The sequence below is a fragment of the Antennarius striatus genome, chromosome 1, assembly GCF_040054535.1.
Source record: "Antennarius striatus isolate MH-2024 chromosome 1, ASM4005453v1, whole genome shotgun sequence".
Classification (NCBI taxonomy): domain Eukaryota; kingdom Metazoa; phylum Chordata; class Actinopteri; order Lophiiformes; family Antennariidae; genus Antennarius; species Antennarius striatus.
This window is the reverse complement of record NC_090776.1, coordinates 28,389,097-28,407,143: the sequence shown is the minus strand read 5'-3', so window position 1 is coordinate 28,407,143 and position 18,047 is coordinate 28,389,097. Positions and strand designations below refer to the sequence as shown.

Here is an 18,047-nt window from a genome sequence, read left to right as displayed (position 1 = left end):
TATAGTGTGTACATGAAATAGAACAGAAAGTTCAATGATTGTATAAAAGCTTTTTTGATGAATCTCAGCAAATGAAGTCTGAAGGACATCCAATGTAAGCATTTGTTTCTAACACACAATTCCCCCTTAAAGTGCTTCGCATATATTTGCAATGAGAAATGGAGAGAGAAGTATAGATATCTATATTGAAAGGTCATTGAAGTCTTTAATAGGCAAATCAGAAAGACATGGAACATATATAAATAAGTCCCTCAAGGTATGAGCTGCTCCACATGAGTCATTTGAGACACAAGCCGTACGTATTTGTGTTCAATATGATCAAAATCTAAGATACAAACTATGTTTCGGGACACGACGGGAAATTAGTGGATGGATACAAAATCAGCTGAGACTGCAACTTATTTTTGTTGTGTTGGCGGATGGATACAACATTAGTTGAGAACACATGGGCGGATGGATACAACATCAAATGAGACAGGATCTCGTTCTCTTTTGCAAAGTGAAAACACAGCATGTGTGCTCATGACTTTTGCATTTCTTTTCATACTTTATAATTGTTTGCATACATTATGCATAGTCAATAATACACAGGCAAAGCATGCTTTTCATAATATAGAGGGTTTGCGCGGGTTTTTTTTTACAAGACTGGAATGGATTAAAATTATTTTATTCAAATGGGGATGACTTACGAGATGTTTGGCTCACAAAATCAATCATGGAGCATTCTATCGTGTGTGTTTGTGTTTCTTCAATTTTTTTGAATTGGCTGTTCCAAATTGGCCTTAGAAGAGAGTGTGTGTGAGTGTTTGCGTGTCTATGCGGAGCTCCGTGGTGTACTGGTGTCGTGGCCGGAGTTTGCCCCGCCTCACGCCCTAAGCCAGCTGGGTTAGGCTCCAGCTCCCCCTGATCCGCGCAAGCAGCAAGTTAGAAAATGAATGAACAGATGAAGGGATTTACTGTTCACACACAGTGACAGAGTACAGTGCACCCTTGGGCATTTGCGCATCAACAATTGCGAATCCACCTCATCACGGATTTTTAGTACGCAGTCATGTGATATCGTACCACAATTCTACTGGCTGATGGTAACCGGGACGTGCGCTCTGTTCCGTCAGTCTCAGACTTTCGTGAGACACAAAAGTGCTTTAACCAGTCGATCTTGATTGCGGATTCCTCAATCGCGTGTGGTTCCTGGAACGCATTAACCGAAAAGAACGACAGCGGACTGTATATCTAGATATTCTTCAAAAGATCTACTGAGGGATTAATAAAGGAATTTTCTTCTTCTTCTAAACACAGAATTTCACGTTATGGGGGAAAAACTTTAACAAATTTTAACTCAAAAATAGATATTTAAAAATATATACAGAATTTTAGAATTTTTACAACCAATACAGCTACAAAAAAAAGGACACAGTTAAAATACTAAAACACAAGAGAGGGTGCCCTTTTATTAGCACTTGAGAACCTAATAAATATAAATAATTAATTCCTTCAACTCATATCTCATTTTTTAATCTTTAGTCTTGGAGCAGTGCCCATCTGCTTAATCTAGCACTACAAAGACCTCACCTGTGGTGACAGTGAGCTTGGCTTCACGACTGATGTCCTTCCTAGCAGAGTTGAACGCGACACAGCGGTATACACCCTCATCCTCCTTGGTCACCTCCAGAATCTGGAGCACCCCATTAGGCAGGGAAATGAACCTGTTGCAACAGGACCAAATGAGAGGACAGGGTGCCAAGAGACAGAAAGTGAAACATGGCAACTGAGCCAGCGACAAAAACAAATTTGTGATTTATTATCTCTTTAGGTCACAACCTCACCACCTTTTGCTAGCGTTATCATAGCGTGCTCACTACAATAGTCTGTACAGATGGATGGAAGAGACGCCTAATGTAGAGGGGAACCGAGAGACGTGGAGGGAATCAGGAAGGCAGAGAACCAAAAAAAATAGGTAATGACAGTAAAGTAAATGATAGCACAATGAAAAGAAGGATATAGCAGAGGAGCCAGTAGATAGGAAGTCTACAGGGAGAAAGCAAAGGGAAAGAAAACAAGGTTGTGTTGGCCGTCCCTTAGATCATCTTTGTGAGAGGCCACATCCCACCAATGAGAACATACACAGGGGCCAGAAAGTATTGGGCAACCTAAAAAAATTGTAAGTTCACCCATTTAAAAAGATAAGAGAGGTTTGTAATTTTCATCATAGTTACACATCAAGCATTAGAGACAGAATGTAAAAAAAAACTAAAAATAAAAAAAAAATCCAGGAAAACACATTCAGAATCAGAATCTTTATTTGTCATGCTGACACACGTTTTCACTTGGGACCGTACAAAATACCCCTCTGAAGGTCCCAGTTAACCCGCTGGGTAAGAAAAAACAAAGAAAAAAGTTGAGTATGTAAAATATATACAGTGTTTGAATAGTAATGTTATATACAGAGTAACAGCTTAAGGTGTGTGGGTGCTCATGCTATGTCACACGGTGATGTTGATGGTGAGGATGCTCTCCACCGCACCCCTGTAGTAGGCCTTCAGGACAGGGCCCCCCAGTCCAGCACACCTCAGCTTCCTGAGGATGGTGGGCCGTCCTGAGCAGGTAGGAGGTGTTACAGCTCCAGGTGAGATGAACCCCCAAGGACCTGTAGCTGGAGACCACCTCCACAGCTGCTCCTTCGATGTGCAGGGGTGGGGGGGGGGTGTCTTTTCCTCCTGAAGTCCACCACCATCTCCTTAGCCTTCCCACGCTGATGCAGAGGTTGTTGTGTCTGCACCAGTGCACCAGGTGCTCCACCTCCTCTGTATCTGGACTCATCGTTGTTCTGGATGCGTCCCACCACGACTGTGTCGTCTGTAACTCTACTGTGTGACACATCGGGTGTTTCGCTGAGCAGTCATATGTCAGTAGAGTGAACAGGAGGGGGCTGAGCACGCAGCCCTGTGGGGAGCCGGTGCTGAGGGTGATGGGGGAGGAGACGGTGTTGTTTATCCTGATCTGTCTGTGATCTGTCTGCCAGGAAGTCCAGGACCCAGTTCGAACCCCATGAGGTGAGATCTTGCTTGGAGCTCCACTTCTAGGGAGGTTGTCTGTGATGTTATACTTCTTCCATTTTCTAATAATTTTCCAACTGTTGATCTTTTCTCACAAAGTTGTTTACCAATTGCAGCTCAACTCATCCCAACTTTGTGCAGTTGTACAATTTTATCTCTGGTGTCTTTGGGAAGCTCTCTGGTCTTGGTCATGGCTTGGTCTGGTCTTGTTCGTTTTCTAGCTGCCAAATACTTATGGGCCACCCATTTTCACAAATAAAATGTTTAAAAATGATAGAATATGATTTCCTGGATTTTTTAAAAATATTCTCTCTCTCTCTCGCTTGATGTATACCGACGATTAAAATTACAAATCTCCATCTTTTTAAATGGTTGAACTTGGAAATTTTTTAGGTTGCCCAATACTTTTTGCCCCACTGTATGAGCAACGAGCTGTTTGTGAGTCTTGCTGGGCTACAGCAGCTATTAGCACTTAGTCAATAAGGTCGGGGGAAAAAAATCTAAGGCGCCAGGGCCAGCAAAGCCACAGAGAAATGTCAATATCACTAAGTGCCCCAGAAAATTAGTCTATTTATGAGAGACAACTGACAGAGAGTGAAAATAGTCCATGTCTGAAAGGTCTTTCTTTTTATAAGACCACAAACAGGTCTACACTCAGGGAACACAGTTAGATATGTTAAAACCAAGTGTCACTGAGGAAAAGACAGGAGACAAAGCTGGAGGTAGCAGAGATGAAGATGCTGAGGTTCTCTCTGGGAGTGACCAGGAAGGATAGGATCAGGAATGAGTACATCAGAGGGACAGCACATGTTAGAGGTTCTGGAGATAAAGTCAGAGAGGCCAGACTGAGATGGTTTGGACATGTCCAGAGGAGAGATAGTGAATATATTGGTAGAAGGATGCTGAGTTTTGAACTGCCAGGCAGGAGGCCTAGAGGAAGACCAAAGAGGAGGTTTATGGATGTAGTGAAAGAGGACATGAAGGTAGTTGGTGTGAGAGAAGAAGATGCAGAAGACAGGGTTAGATGGAGGACACTGATTCGCTGTGGCGACCCCTGAAGGGAAGTGCCGAAAGGAGAAGAAGAAGTATGTTTATATGTAATTGAATACAAGGCCAAGCCAAATAAAATGAGTATTATATGCAAGGTCATTTTAGTAAAGATAGTGCTGCTGCTTCTAATCCCCTGTGGGACTCAGTGTGCATGTGAGCTTTACCGATAGATCTGCAAACCAACAGCAGCACAACATATGGTTTGTGCTACATTAAATTATTTTTATTTGTACTTGAACTGAATTTTAGCAACATATGAATTTCAGTTTACCTTTAATTAAATTGCCTCAGCAGTCCCTCTCCTCATTTGCAAGTTTATGAATACAAATTCACATTTTCAGATATAGAGGGCAATAGCCAACTTGAATTCTATAGTACAGTGGTCTCCTCACCACTCAGAATTTACATGGAATTCCTTCCTACATTGTACATATATGTGTTTTTCCTTGGTGAAGGTTTTCACGAATTGTTATTTAATTATTAACTATTAAATGTAATCCATGATGCAATGGACAGGAATTTAATATTATAAATAGTTATATAGATCAACAATAATGAATAAAGAGTATTAAATATAAGTGAGTTTTAGTAACTGAAATCCTCACACAAATCTGAGCTATTGCATCATCCATTCATAGATATAAGGCAAGGAAGAAAGACACAGAAATGTAAGAAAAACAATTAAAGATGACAACAATACACTGAAGGGTCACCTTGGTTCTTCAGGGACAGCCACTTTATCCTTTTCCCACGTAATTATGGGTGTAGGTGCTCCCTCGGTCTGGCACTCAAAGCGGGCAGCTCCGCCCACAGGCACGATCTGAGGTGATGGCTGCTGATGGAACTCAGACAGACCTGGGGACAAAGGGGTGATGGAGGTTACGAGCCATTATCAAAGCAAAAAAAAAGAAAAGATGATCTATTTATCAAGTACAAAATCAATGTATCTGTCCACCAGGAGATTTTGGAGCAATTCATGTTTCCATCAGCTGATATCCTTTAAGGAAACGCTGATTTTTGTTTCTACCAAACTAGCTCAGTGCAAAAAGTTTCACTGCCCACAGAGCAAGAACACCTGGCAGCTGGTTTTCTGACCAGTGGTGTTACTGTATTTGGTTTACCATCCGACTGAATGGTAAACCAAATGACTGAAACCCCATGGAGAATCTGTGAGGTATTACAGTGTTAAACAGCAAGATTAGAGGTCAGACCCCACAAAACATGAGCTGAAGGCTGCAGTCAAAGCAACCTAGGCTTCCATAATACCGTAGCATTGCCACAGGCTGATCAATGGCATGTATCGCAAAGTAGTGTAGAAATGCATGCAGAAAGATATTGGATCAAGTACTTAGTGCATCAATTTACACACTTTATAGAACTTAGATTTATCTGTATTACAAATCTTTTCTTTTTTTTTTAACTGATCTTGTGAAATATCCTTTTTTGAGCAGTGGCGCAGTAGGTAGCGCTGTCACCCCACAACAAGGCGACTCCGCGTTCGAGTCCAGCTCTGCACAGTGTTTGTGTGTTCTTCCTGTGCCTGCGTGGGCTCTATCCCGGCTCTCCAGCTTCCTCCCACCTCCAAAATCAAGCACTTAAGGTGAATTGCACCCCAGAGCTTTTGTGTGGCTCGGTATCGTGCCCGGAGTGTACCTCGCCTCACGCTCCAAGTTCGCAACCCCACGACCCACGACAGAGAAAGAAGCGGGTAATCCTTCCCTATAGCATTATACGGAAGGATGCACCTGTATAATGCTATAATTTGATGTTTTATTACATAAGATATATATACATTACACCATTGTGACACCATCTAACATTTATGAACAACCAGTGTGAGTCACCTTCATTAAACCAAAAATACAAGGAAGGCTGAGCACTGAACTGTCTGTGGTAGAAGTAGGACAGAAAAATAACACATTGCTTGTAATTGTTTGTCATATTATTTAAGATGATTAGAGTTGCTGTTTAACTGTAGCTTTTCACAGATCATTTAAATACCCTTGAATGTTATTATTTTTGTGATATCAACAGGCTTGGCAAGATTAATTCTTTTTCTAGATGAAATCTTAACAAGGCTCCAAGTTACATATTACATTCAGTCACACACACTTTGTGGATTATACTGAGCACCAGGAGGCAGCAGCGAGCACTGGCTGTGGGCCCCTAACCTCTGACACTAAGAACACAACTAGTTAGCTGCACCAGTCACTTTGCCTCTAGCTCTGAGCTAAATGTTGGGGGTGGATTCCAAAGGAACACGGAGAGAGAAAGCAGACACAGAAGGCAATCAAAGGAGGCAAAACAGCAAAACGGTAATTACACATAATATCAGTAATACTAATATATAACAGTCTGTAAGATGTTTTCTTCATGTGGAGCAAAACTAAAGAACTATCGTAATTTACACCTGATCCACACTATGATTGCGCATCGTCTGGATTTTAGCAATTACAGTATTTTCCACATTATAAGGTGCACTGGACTATAAGGCACACCTTTAATGAATGGCCTATTTTAAAACTGTTTTCACCGTAACAGGGCGCACTGCATTATAAGGTGCATAGAACAGAAACTAGTGTAGTGCTCTGGCTGCATTATGCATCCACTAGATTGAAAGAGATCGCATTCAAAACTACAGTATGTAGCCTTTTCTCAAATTTCAAGAGCCAAATCACTTCTACCGATAGGTGCCTGGAAATGCTGCAACTGATTCACAGATGTGGTTGACACCTGAGTTATCCGAGAACTCATCTTCAATGAATGGCCTATTTTAAAAACGTTTTTCATATATAAGGCACACTGGATTATAAGGCGCACTGTTGGTTTTTGAGAAAATTAAAGGCTTTCAGGTGCACCTTACGGTTGCGGAAAATACTGTTCTTGATGGTTCTAAATGATGATTTAAAATAAGATATTATAATACAATAATAAATAGTAGTGTTACCATTGTATAAATTGTAAAAGGTTTTACATAATTGCTGTATGTTTGAAGAAAAACAAATTTATAAAAAAAATTCATAGCATCAAATAATGAATACTGGTACATCGATGTACTGTTTTAAAAATAAAATGTGATTCAAAGAGCAGTAATGTTTTTATGGTTCAAATGTAACAAGGAACAAAAATATCTATTGGTAAAGGGCCACTCTTTGTAGGACAAACACTCGTTTTGATCAGTCAACTTGCCAAGGCTTAGTGAAAAGAAGTGTTTCTTCTCAAGCTTTGCTATAAGACATTCAAATTGTAAATGTGCAGCTCTGAAGCTGAAACAGACAAAGAAACTAGAAAAACTTTGACATGGCTTTCAAAGGCTTTTGTACCTCTTGTCATAACAAGGTAATTACCCTTTTGTTCAAAGTTTGCACTTCGTGCCATTCTGTATTCCAATTTATTTTCATGCCACATGTTGATTTATTTGCACTATTTATTTGCACTAACAGACTAACCATGAGTGAAAACATAATAATTTCCCTACAGGGATCATTAAAGTGTACTTCTTTTTCTTCTTCTTCTCCTCGCTCTTAGTCTTCCTCTTCGTCTTCTTCTATGTTCATTCACAAATATAGTTCTAATGGTATTAGGGAAATGTGATTGCATACAGGTTGTGCCTGTTCAAGGACAGAGTTAACTCATTTCAGAGATGAGAAGCATTTAGAAGGAATGCAAATTGCTTCAAAAATCCCAGGTTTCATTAAATTTCACACATATGTGAGACACTTAACAAGACCTCTACTTTGCCTAAGATTTGACTCAGCAACTTACTCAGTACTTGGGTGTCAGCTGTTTCATTGAAGCAACTCCTGTGCTAATTAACCCTGACGCTTTTGTATTGGTATTTGTATTGTTGTAGATACTTTATTTGCATTACGCTAGTATGAACTAGCTAAATGCACTGTATGGCCAAAACCATTTAGCTTGCTTTACACTACAGTCTGCTGCTTACGTATATGAAATTTGGCACATTACTGAAAATCTGTTTAATTTTTTTTTTTTTTTTAACTTTATATACTTATTATGATCCCCAAGGGGAAATTAAGACAGTGCACCCTCTCTGTCAGCTCACACTCCAGGTGTTTTTTGGGTGAGAGTGGGAATCGAACCGCCGATCTTAGAACATTGGACGACCCGCTCTACTTCCCGTTCTACCACTGAGCCACTGCCGCCCCGATATGTTTGCTATATTTTTAGTATTTATAAAATCGGGGTAATCAGAAGGTTTAATGTCCTCTTAGTGCCATTAAAATACTTGTAAGTTTAATCTTGTTAATCTATCAAACTATTTCTATCAGGACTGAAGTGGGACTCTGCCAAGTCGTCCAGCCAAAATAGCTTCCATACAGCAGCAGTTATCTTGGCTAAAACACTGCATAATGGTGGAGGCACAATGTTATGTAATTTGACTTTAAAGAAACATTGAAGGGGATAGTGGCGTCCCAACAATCCACACTACCACACGACATTGCTTTAAGTTTAACTTAAAGCCAAATGAAAGTGTTTCCAAACTCAAGATTTATAAACCCATATCCTGAGAAACTGCTCGACAAACAGGGTGTTCTATCCAAGATTACCCCGAACACACCAACTGTTGGTCATGGCAACAAACTGACCATCTGTGTTTTCCTATTACACTGGGAACAAAGTTTCTCAATGAGCACGCAGAGAAAAAACAAACTTCCTCACTCATAGCAGCAAAGAACAGGTGATTCATCTCAGACAATGTTGCGATGACTGTTACATAGCTGGCTTTGCAACATGAGTTCATAATTAACCCTTACCACTTCCACTCATTACCCAGCATAGTGTTCTTGTGTAAACAATCACCTGTAACACTACCAGAGTGTGTGAAAGCATGCCAGACTGTCTGCCGTGTGTGGGTGTATACAAGTGTAAACTTAGTTATTTTTACTTCAGTGTTTACTGTTGTGTGTCATGTCATGGCATAGACAGCTTCAACTGGATCACTTGTCTTTTTATACGCTGGAGTGAGTGGTTATGAGTTGCAGTCGAGCACAGTAGTTTGCCTCAATGCAAACAAGGACAGCAGGTTTTTGAAGAAGAAACATTGTACAATGCATGATGGATCAATGGTGACTGGCTCAGCTTTCACCACAAATCTAATAAAGAATAAGTCATCATTCTATTACCACAATTCTGTGAGTGTCCCTTGACATGAAATTCCATGGCAGGTCTGTCTGGAAATGGACAGAACACACCCACTGTGATTTTTCAAAGTTGAAATTGCTCTGTCTGGATCTGTAATGGCACATTGGAGTACATTTTCAAAATAAGACCCTCAGTAATAAGCAGGCTACTAAGATACAGTACAGGGTCAAAAATATCCGACAGTTTTCAAATGACAAAGACTTTATGTGTATTAAACACAGTTTTAGACAGTTCCTCCTGAAGAGCTGAAAGCAAGTTCTGTCCTACTTTATGACTTCTTTTTCATTTCTCTCTCTCATTCAGTCTCTCTATCCATGCTCTTTACTTTATCCTGAGTTTTTCTCTGTCTGTCCGTCCCTCTATCTATGCCCCACACTTTGGCCCCACAGCTATCAGATTGCATCTTTTTCCCCTCCCCCTGTGCAAGCAGATAATTCCACCCATGACCTTTTTGCTACCCAGCTTTCAGGCTGACTAACAGCACACTGTAAATCTTTGATGTACATTTACAGGGAACAGTATTCTGCTGTTAATGTAACTTAGAGACATGCTGTGAAAACTGCAATGCATGGAGAAGGAAAATGTGATGACAATTTTTTTTAGAGAACATGATCATTTACACAAATATACTTAAATTAGCATTCTGATAAGGGCAAAGAGAACTGTGGCGAAGAAAAACATCAAACTTTAATATAAAATTGAACAGGCCCCGTCAGTATTATGTCAGAGATGTCCAGAGCTGCATTGATATGGAAATCACCTTTGGGCACACACAGTAGAATTACTCTTGCCTGCTTGTCTGTACCTATAATATTGTAACAGGTTTATTAAGGAGTATAATGTATTTACATCTGCTTAAAAAATAGTGGACAAAATTCAATGAAATTGCACACATGCTTTGTAGAAACCATAACAGTGTGTATGGCATGATTGATTTCTTAAGATTTTTTGTTTGGTTAACATTTGGACTTGACGTTAGGTGATTGGTGGTGGTGTGTGTGAGTTCTGTGAATGTGCAGTTTATACATTTTGAAAGTTTTACCTGCCGAAAAACAAAACATACATCAAGTCATGTTACTGATAAAACTGATTACTTTTATGTTTTACATTTACAATAGCACAGGATTAAAGTGTATTTAGTTTTGGTAATATAATGTAACTAACAAATTCTAAACAAACAGACTGCGGTATGCAAATTTCCATTAAGCATCTCATAACTTCCAAAACTGTTAGAAGGTGGATGATTTTAAGTACTTAGGGTCAACAGTCCAGAGCAATGGAGAGTGTGGAAAAGAGGTGAAGAAGCGTGTCCAGGCAGGATGGAACGGGTGGAGGAAAGTGTCAGGTGTGATGTGTGATAGAAGAGTTTCAGCTAAAATGAAAGGAAAGGTGTACAAAACTGTGGTGAGACCAGTGATGTTGTTTGGTCTAGAGACAGTGTCCCTGAGGAAAAGACAGGAGACAGAGCTGGAGGTAGAAGAGATGAAGATGCTGAGGTTCTCTCTGGGAGTGACCAGGATGGATAGGATCAGGAATGAGTACATCAGAGGGACAGCACATGTTAGAGGTTTTGGAGATAAAGTCAGAGAGGCCAGACTGAGATGGTTTGGACATGTCCAGAGGAGAGATAGTGAATATATTGGTAGAAGGATGCTGAGTTTTGAACTGCCAGGCAGGAGGCCTAGAGGAAGACCAAAGAGGAGGTTTATGGATGTAGTGAAAGAGGACATGAAGGTAGTTGGTGTGAGAGAAGAGGATGCAGAAGACAGGGTTAGATGGAGGCAATCTATCTCTCTATCTTCAATTGCTTATCCGGGGCCGGGTCGTGGGGACAACAGTCTCAGCAGGGATCCCCATACTTCCCTCTCCCCAAACACCTCTTTCTGAGGGATCTCGAGGTGTTCCCAGGCAGCCAAGAGATATAGTCTCTCCAGCACGTCCTAGGTCCTGACTAAGGTTTCCTCCCGGTATGACATGACCTGAACACCTCTGAGGGAAGGCATCTAGGAAGCATCTGGAACAGATGCACGAGCCAACTCAGCTGTGGAGGAGCAGTGGCACCACTCTGAGCTCCTCCATGGTGAGAGGAGAACCATTAGAGAACCATGGCCTGCTGATCTTCATCCCACTCAAGTTGCACTCAGCTTTAAACTGACTCAGCGCATGCTGATGAGGCAAATAGGACAACATTGTCTGCAAAAAGTGGAGATGAAATCCTTTGGTCTCCAAACCAGACTCCCTCCAGATCCTGGCTGCGCCTACATATTCTGTCCATAAAGATTATGAACAGAACAGTGATAGAGGCTCTGCTGATGTCCAACATGCACCTGGAACAGGTCTGACTTACTGCCAGTAATGCGAACCAAGCTCCGGCTTTGGTCATACAGGGACCAGATAGCCCTCAGGAGAGGTCCCCGAACCCCATGCTCCCAGAGCACTGCCCAGACGATACCATAAGGGACACAAACAAATGCCTTTTCTAGGTCCACAAAGGTGGTTGGGCAAGCTCACACGAACCCTCAAGCACTCGAAGAGTGTAGAGCTGGTCCAGTTTAAGCAACTGAGACTTAGGACTGTGATCCCCTTATAGTTGGACCAGACTGTCCGGTCCCCTTTTTTTAGAAGAGGGACCACCACCCTGGCCCACTAATCCAGAGGTACTGTCCGCAACTGTCATGAGATGTTACAGAGATGTGTCAACAAGGACAATCCTGCGTATCCAGAGACTTAAGGTACTCAGGGCATGTCTCATCCATGCCTTTTTAACTTCATAAAGGTGCTCAATACTGTCAAATCTGCTAATAGTAATGACTTACAACAACTTAACAAAGCAGATCTGACAAACTTGTTTGTTCCATCTTGCATGTAACCCTTTTGGTTGACATTGTTTCTTAGGTGGGTGCATAAGTTGTACATTTTGCGGATTTTTTTTCTGCTCTACTGGCCATATTTATAACTCAGTAAAACCACGTGACTCATGCAGATTAGAAATGACGAGGAAGACATACACTAATGTAAAAATGCCGCATTAAGTCAAAGATTGTGCGTACCACAGAAAAATGTGTGGAAACTGTCTCTGTTGACATAAAAAAATTACTTCTGTGTTTTGTAACTGCATGCATCATATTAATAATATGGATGAGGGAGACCATGCTTCATGAAATCAACCACAATAGGAGTCAGGAAAATTAAATTCACCTTATAATGAGTAAGATTAACTGGTCCAATTAAAAAGATTCTCAGAATGATAATTAACCATTGGATGGATCTGTTAATATGCAAACTATATATTGCTTCCGCTGTCTTGCCAAGACAAGAGTGAATTAGAGAATGAAGTACTGAAGTTCTACTTCCATATTTCACCAACATTAAAGAGGACTGTTGTCTTTCTCCTCTTTCAACGCATTTGCATGCTTCACGACAAGAACATGTGCATTATACACTGCAAAAATCAAACCGAAGCGGGTGGATTTCGAAAAAGTTTAGACATATATGATCTCTGCTATGGTTTCTCTTCAGCAACATTTCTACCAATGGACACAGTAGAAAATACAAATCGCCATTTACCATCAATATCAAGGAAGTTTGGTTTCAATCTATTTTGTCTTTTTCACAGCCTCTCACCACTGATTTCATTCAAAAATTGCACACAAATGCACACATGTACACACACACACACACACACACACACACACACACACACACACACACACACACACACACACACACACACACACACACACACACACACACACACACACACACACACACACACACACACACACACACACCACAAGGTCATTCTTAATGGTTTCTAAATTTTTCTTTTCACCATCACCACAAACTCTCTTCAGTTATTTCCACCTTCCCACCATTCATTTAACACCCCATCCCTCCCCTTTATTTCTTATTGTTCCTCAAAAAACAGACCCTCATAAATAGACATGACAGCTGACAAAGACAGGGGCATCCACAATGGATAGTCTCATTTTACTCAAAGCTAATGACTAAATGAAGACTTCCACTTAAGTGCTTGAGATACAGAGGCCCCCTTGAAGCAGTGATTGAACAGCCTGTCTTTCATTCCCCAAATACACATCTTCCTATTCATTTCTTTCATTCACAGCCACCGGTCCTGTGCATTTTTAACAGTGTGTTGATACCTGTAGCTGAGACACTTAGCACACAACCAGAGGATAGGTCTCCTATCATCTGAGGCAAAGGGGAACGAATGTCATCTCTACCCATGCATGGAAATTCCTTCGGCGGGTATAACAAATCACATGTCTATATCTTTCTCTGTCTGTCTTTCTCTTTGTTTCTCATTCTCTCTGTCTGTCTTTGTCTCTGTCTCTCTCTCCCTGTCTCTGTCTCTGTCTCTTTTTCTCTGTCCTCTGTGTGTCTTTCTCTCAGTCTCTCTCCCTCAAGACTTTGAGGGCTACAGCAAGACAGAACTCAACAACGCATACTGCTCCTCAATGCAGTTTTACATGCATTTCAATGTGCAAATAAAAGTCATACTTGGGGGTCCTACATGAAAAAGCAAAAAAGTTGCATAATTATTTTCACTTACTTGCTAGGAAAACATTGACGGTCCGGCTGGTCAAGGCTCCGAGGGTGCTGGCGCTCACACAGCTGTAACTGCCTTCCACACCATGAGGTGAGTGTCCATCCTTTGAAGTGGGCAGCAAGAGGAGGGATCCATTTGCCAGATACTGCAGGTCACCCCCCTCCAGAGGCAGAGGCTGACCATCCTGAAGCCAGGTCACATTGAAGAGTGCGTCACTGGACCCAAGGTTGCAGTCCAGCAAGAGGGGAAAACCTGGTTCCAAGAATACATGGCTGGGCCCTGCCCCACAGCTCAGCTCCACTGAAACAGGTTTTTCTGTGTTGGACAAAATAATAAAACATTTGTTGACCATATGCTGTATATTCAGAATTCAAAGTTAAGTCTTAAGTCTAACAATCAGTGTTCAAACAAAGCAGACGTCTGTAAAGGCTGATCATTACTTCCAAAGGATCTGATATACACCTGTATATCACAGATAACAGACCAGGTATTCAAATAACTATGCCATTGATCATACTTGGTTATTTACTTCATCAAAAGCAGCCTTTGTTAATTTAGCATTTTGGAGCATAGCGTCAATATAATCTGAAGTGCTGGCAGCACAAATGGATAGAGGAAGAGCATTCCCTAGGCAGGATGATTTAGGGTCAGGGAAGAGCCAAGACTCAGGATTATGGGTAGGAGCAGGTCTGAAAATAAAGTGGTTGTTGTGTCTTGAAGAGGGTGTTATTGTTTATTCAAAGTCCAACCAAAACTTTAAATTTTTTATTTCAAACACTGTTCACTTACATGCATTTCTTTAATAAACTTGAATAAACTTCTTTAATTGCCTATCTTTTCATTGCAGTCTCACCTATACATCACCTATCCTTGCTTTGTTTTACCTTTAATATATAAATGACACACTCCATTATTCTAATAACGTTCGTGAATAAAGAGGAAGAAGAAAGTTCACAAAAAAGTAGAAGATCTTTAGTGAAAAGAGGGTTGAATAGCAAATGGGATGGAAGACATAACTAAGGACATATTTTCTCTTAGAATAATGAAGATATGTTGTCAATTACTGTACTAACCTTATCTAATATGCATTTGTTACCAAGGTCTAAACCTCTTGTAATGCAGCATTACATTTCCTTTATAGCATATAAATTATATTTCTAACAAGCGGGTATATTTCTAAGAGACCGTACAGTAACAAAAACTGAAATTTTTTTCTCTACTCAATTTTTTTTCTAAAATACAGTGAATAGTGGAATTATTCTAAAAAATCTGTACAATAATTTGCTTTTTGCATCAAAGAAATCTGAACAATAATAAAAAAAAGTCAAATATTTGCGCACTTAGGAAATTTAATGGGTTTTTTGGTGTTCTAGTACTTGAAACAGACAATGACTCACTTGTCTAAGTCATCTTCATCTTCAGCTTATATTCCTCATGAAGTTTACATTGTTTTCTTATTAAAGCTGTTTTTCCTTAGAGCTTTTTCTAAGTGCATTTTTTGTTGTGTTGCAGCAGATTGAGCTATTTCAGCTTTCCCTATGTAAGTCTTCAATCAAAACTGTTTTCGAACCAAGTCAAACTCCTTGAAGACCATTTCAATTCAAACAAAGTTATGTGATGACATTATGAACATGGAATATGAAACGACAGTAGCATAATAGTTTACGTATATACATTCATACAGGTCATCGTAATCCTCAAAAGGTTGAATTTGATGGAACTGGACTTCTGTTGAAGAATCAGTACAACTTTTCAACAGAAAGTGAACTCCTTCAAAACACCTGAGAATGGAACAGACTAACAAGAAAATAAAAAACATCAAACAAACCTCTCTATGAATCCCCCTCACAACATAGAGATTTATACAAACACCTATATCTAAAACCCTGGAACAAACAGGGGTACATGCACGCATAAAAATATCAAAACAAACTCACACTCTTGTTGGAACAGGAACAACCATCTTCAAGTAAATGAGTACTCACTGACACAGCCCACATCAGTACATTTCACAGCTCTCATTTCAACAAATTTGGTGTCATTGAGTCATTAAAACATTAGCAGCTATTTCCCAGATTACTGCTGCTGAGCTAGGGAAAGGATGAGAGGTGAGAATCAGCCTGTACTACATGGAGGCCTTATACCACGCAAAACAGTGAAGTGACGGGTTGAGAAAAGGTGAACAAAGAATAAGAAAGCAGCATTATTTACTTACTACATATTTACTTTTAGCAGGTGTTGGACATGTTATCCTGTATAATACTAAATATACTGTATAATACAGCAAAATAAGCATAACACTTTCACAGCCTTGGACTAATTTGACCTTTCCAACGATTGAAAAACAAAAAAAACTAAGCAGGCAAGTATATCAAACATTTCAGTAGTCGATATTTCCTTTGGGAATAAAACAATATCACATACAAAGTGTACCTCATTATGTCCTAGATTTGTGGCTATGTAAAACACTTGCATTTCTACAAATATTCTCATACTGGAATGCATGCACAAAACCACACAAAGACAGAAGCACATATACACAATAACTGCTAGTACTTCATAAGGCCACAATGTGGTGAAGAGGGGAGATCTGAGGAGAGGCCATTTTGCTATTTTACTGTACAAATGGGAGCCGGTGGGAAGGAGAGGGTGCACTTTAAGATATAGAATTGGCTTTGTGATCCAGTGAATGGGTTGTAATGGAATTGTGCCAAGCAGTTCATGGCTTATTCTCAGTAGAGAAACCACAATGGTTTCCGAAGAGAAAGAGGGAAGGAATAAGGTGAAACAGGACATAAGGAGACAAACAACTGATACAACGAAGCAAACAGATCACACATAAATGATTAAATGCACTTTTGGTCATTCATAATGGATTTCGGATGTTACCAATAACAGCAAGATGAAAAACACATTCATATATTGGTGGTTTGATGGACTTCAATACAACAAAAGTAAATATAAGACATGCATAGTGTAAGTGTAACACTAATAACTTTAGATCACACAGTGACAAAGAAACTGAATTCTATTGCAGAGAAAAAGATTGGCAATGCATCTGTTAGTTGGGCACTGCTAACAATATCATCATTTCTTTAATTTATGCTCTTGTACTAAAGGTGACGTATGAGGTGACTGGCCTTATGTTAAGAGGCGTAGTCTATCTACATTCTTTCACAAACCACAGGAGAAGCTTCATTTAAATTTCAAATATTTTACTTTGATAAAAGGTGTTTTTAATGCCATTTTGCTCATAGTCACCTGCATGTGATGAGGGGTACCATCAAACGACAGTAGCATAATAGTTTACGTATATGCATTCATCCAGGTCATCATAATCCTCTTCTTCTTCTTCTTCTTTTCCTTTCGGCTTTTCCCTTCAGGGGTCGCCACAGCGAATCAATTTCCTCCATCTAGCCCTGTCCTTTGAATCCTCTTCTCTCACACCAACTACCTTCATGTCTTCCCTCATTACTTCCATAAACCTCCTCTTTGGTCTTCCTCTAGGCCTCCTGCCTGGCAGTTCAAAACTCTGCATCCTTCTACCAATATATTCACTATCTCTCCTCTGGACATGTCCAAACCATCTCAGTCTGGCCTCTCTGACTTTATCTCCAGAACCTCTAACATGTGCTGTCCCTCTGATGTACTCATTCCTGATCCTATCCATCCTGGTCACTCCCAGAGAGAACCTCAGCATCTTCGTCTCTGCTACCTCTAGCTCTGTCTCCTGTCTTTTCCTCAGTGACACTGTCTCTAGACCAAACAACATCGCTGGTCTCACCACAGTTTTGTACACCTTTCCCTTCATTTTAGCTGAAACTCTTCTATCACACATCACACCTGACACTTTCCTCCACCCGTTCCATCCTGCCTGGACACGCTTCTTCACCTTAAGGTGAGGAGGAGGACCTGGAGGAGGACCTGGTCTCCGGGAGGAGACCAGGTCATCATAATCCTCAAAAGTTTGAATTTGATGCAACTGGACTTCTGTTCAAGAATCACATCAGTACAACTTTTTCTTTTCACAGATTTGTCTGTGTCCTTTCTTTGTTACTAAGTCATCAATTTATATGTATATAATGTATACATAAATACATATACATATACACACACACACACACGCATAAATAGAATCGCTGCTCCTCCACCTCCAGCTGAGCGAGCTGAGGTGGCATGGGCATTTGTTCCACATGCCTCCTGGA

The 18,047-nt window shown here is 40.3% G+C and overlaps 1 protein-coding gene across 1 annotated transcript in view; it reads right to left on the bottom strand.

Annotated features, from left to right (window-relative positions):
• igdcc4 (immunoglobulin superfamily, DCC subclass, member 4) overlaps positions 1-18,047 on the bottom strand; it is a 48,118-nt gene that overhangs the window by 18,069 nt on the left and 12,002 nt on the right. Inside the window, exons 2-4 of the mRNA XM_068322093.1 lie at positions 13,846-14,157; positions 4,820-4,961; positions 1,573-1,706 (exon numbers count right to left, since the gene is read on the bottom strand). Of these exons, the coding sequence (XP_068178194.1) occupies positions 1,573-1,706; positions 4,820-4,961; positions 13,846-14,157 (588 nt within the window). The remainder of the gene's footprint in view (positions 1-1,572; positions 1,707-4,819; positions 4,962-13,845; positions 14,158-18,047) is intronic.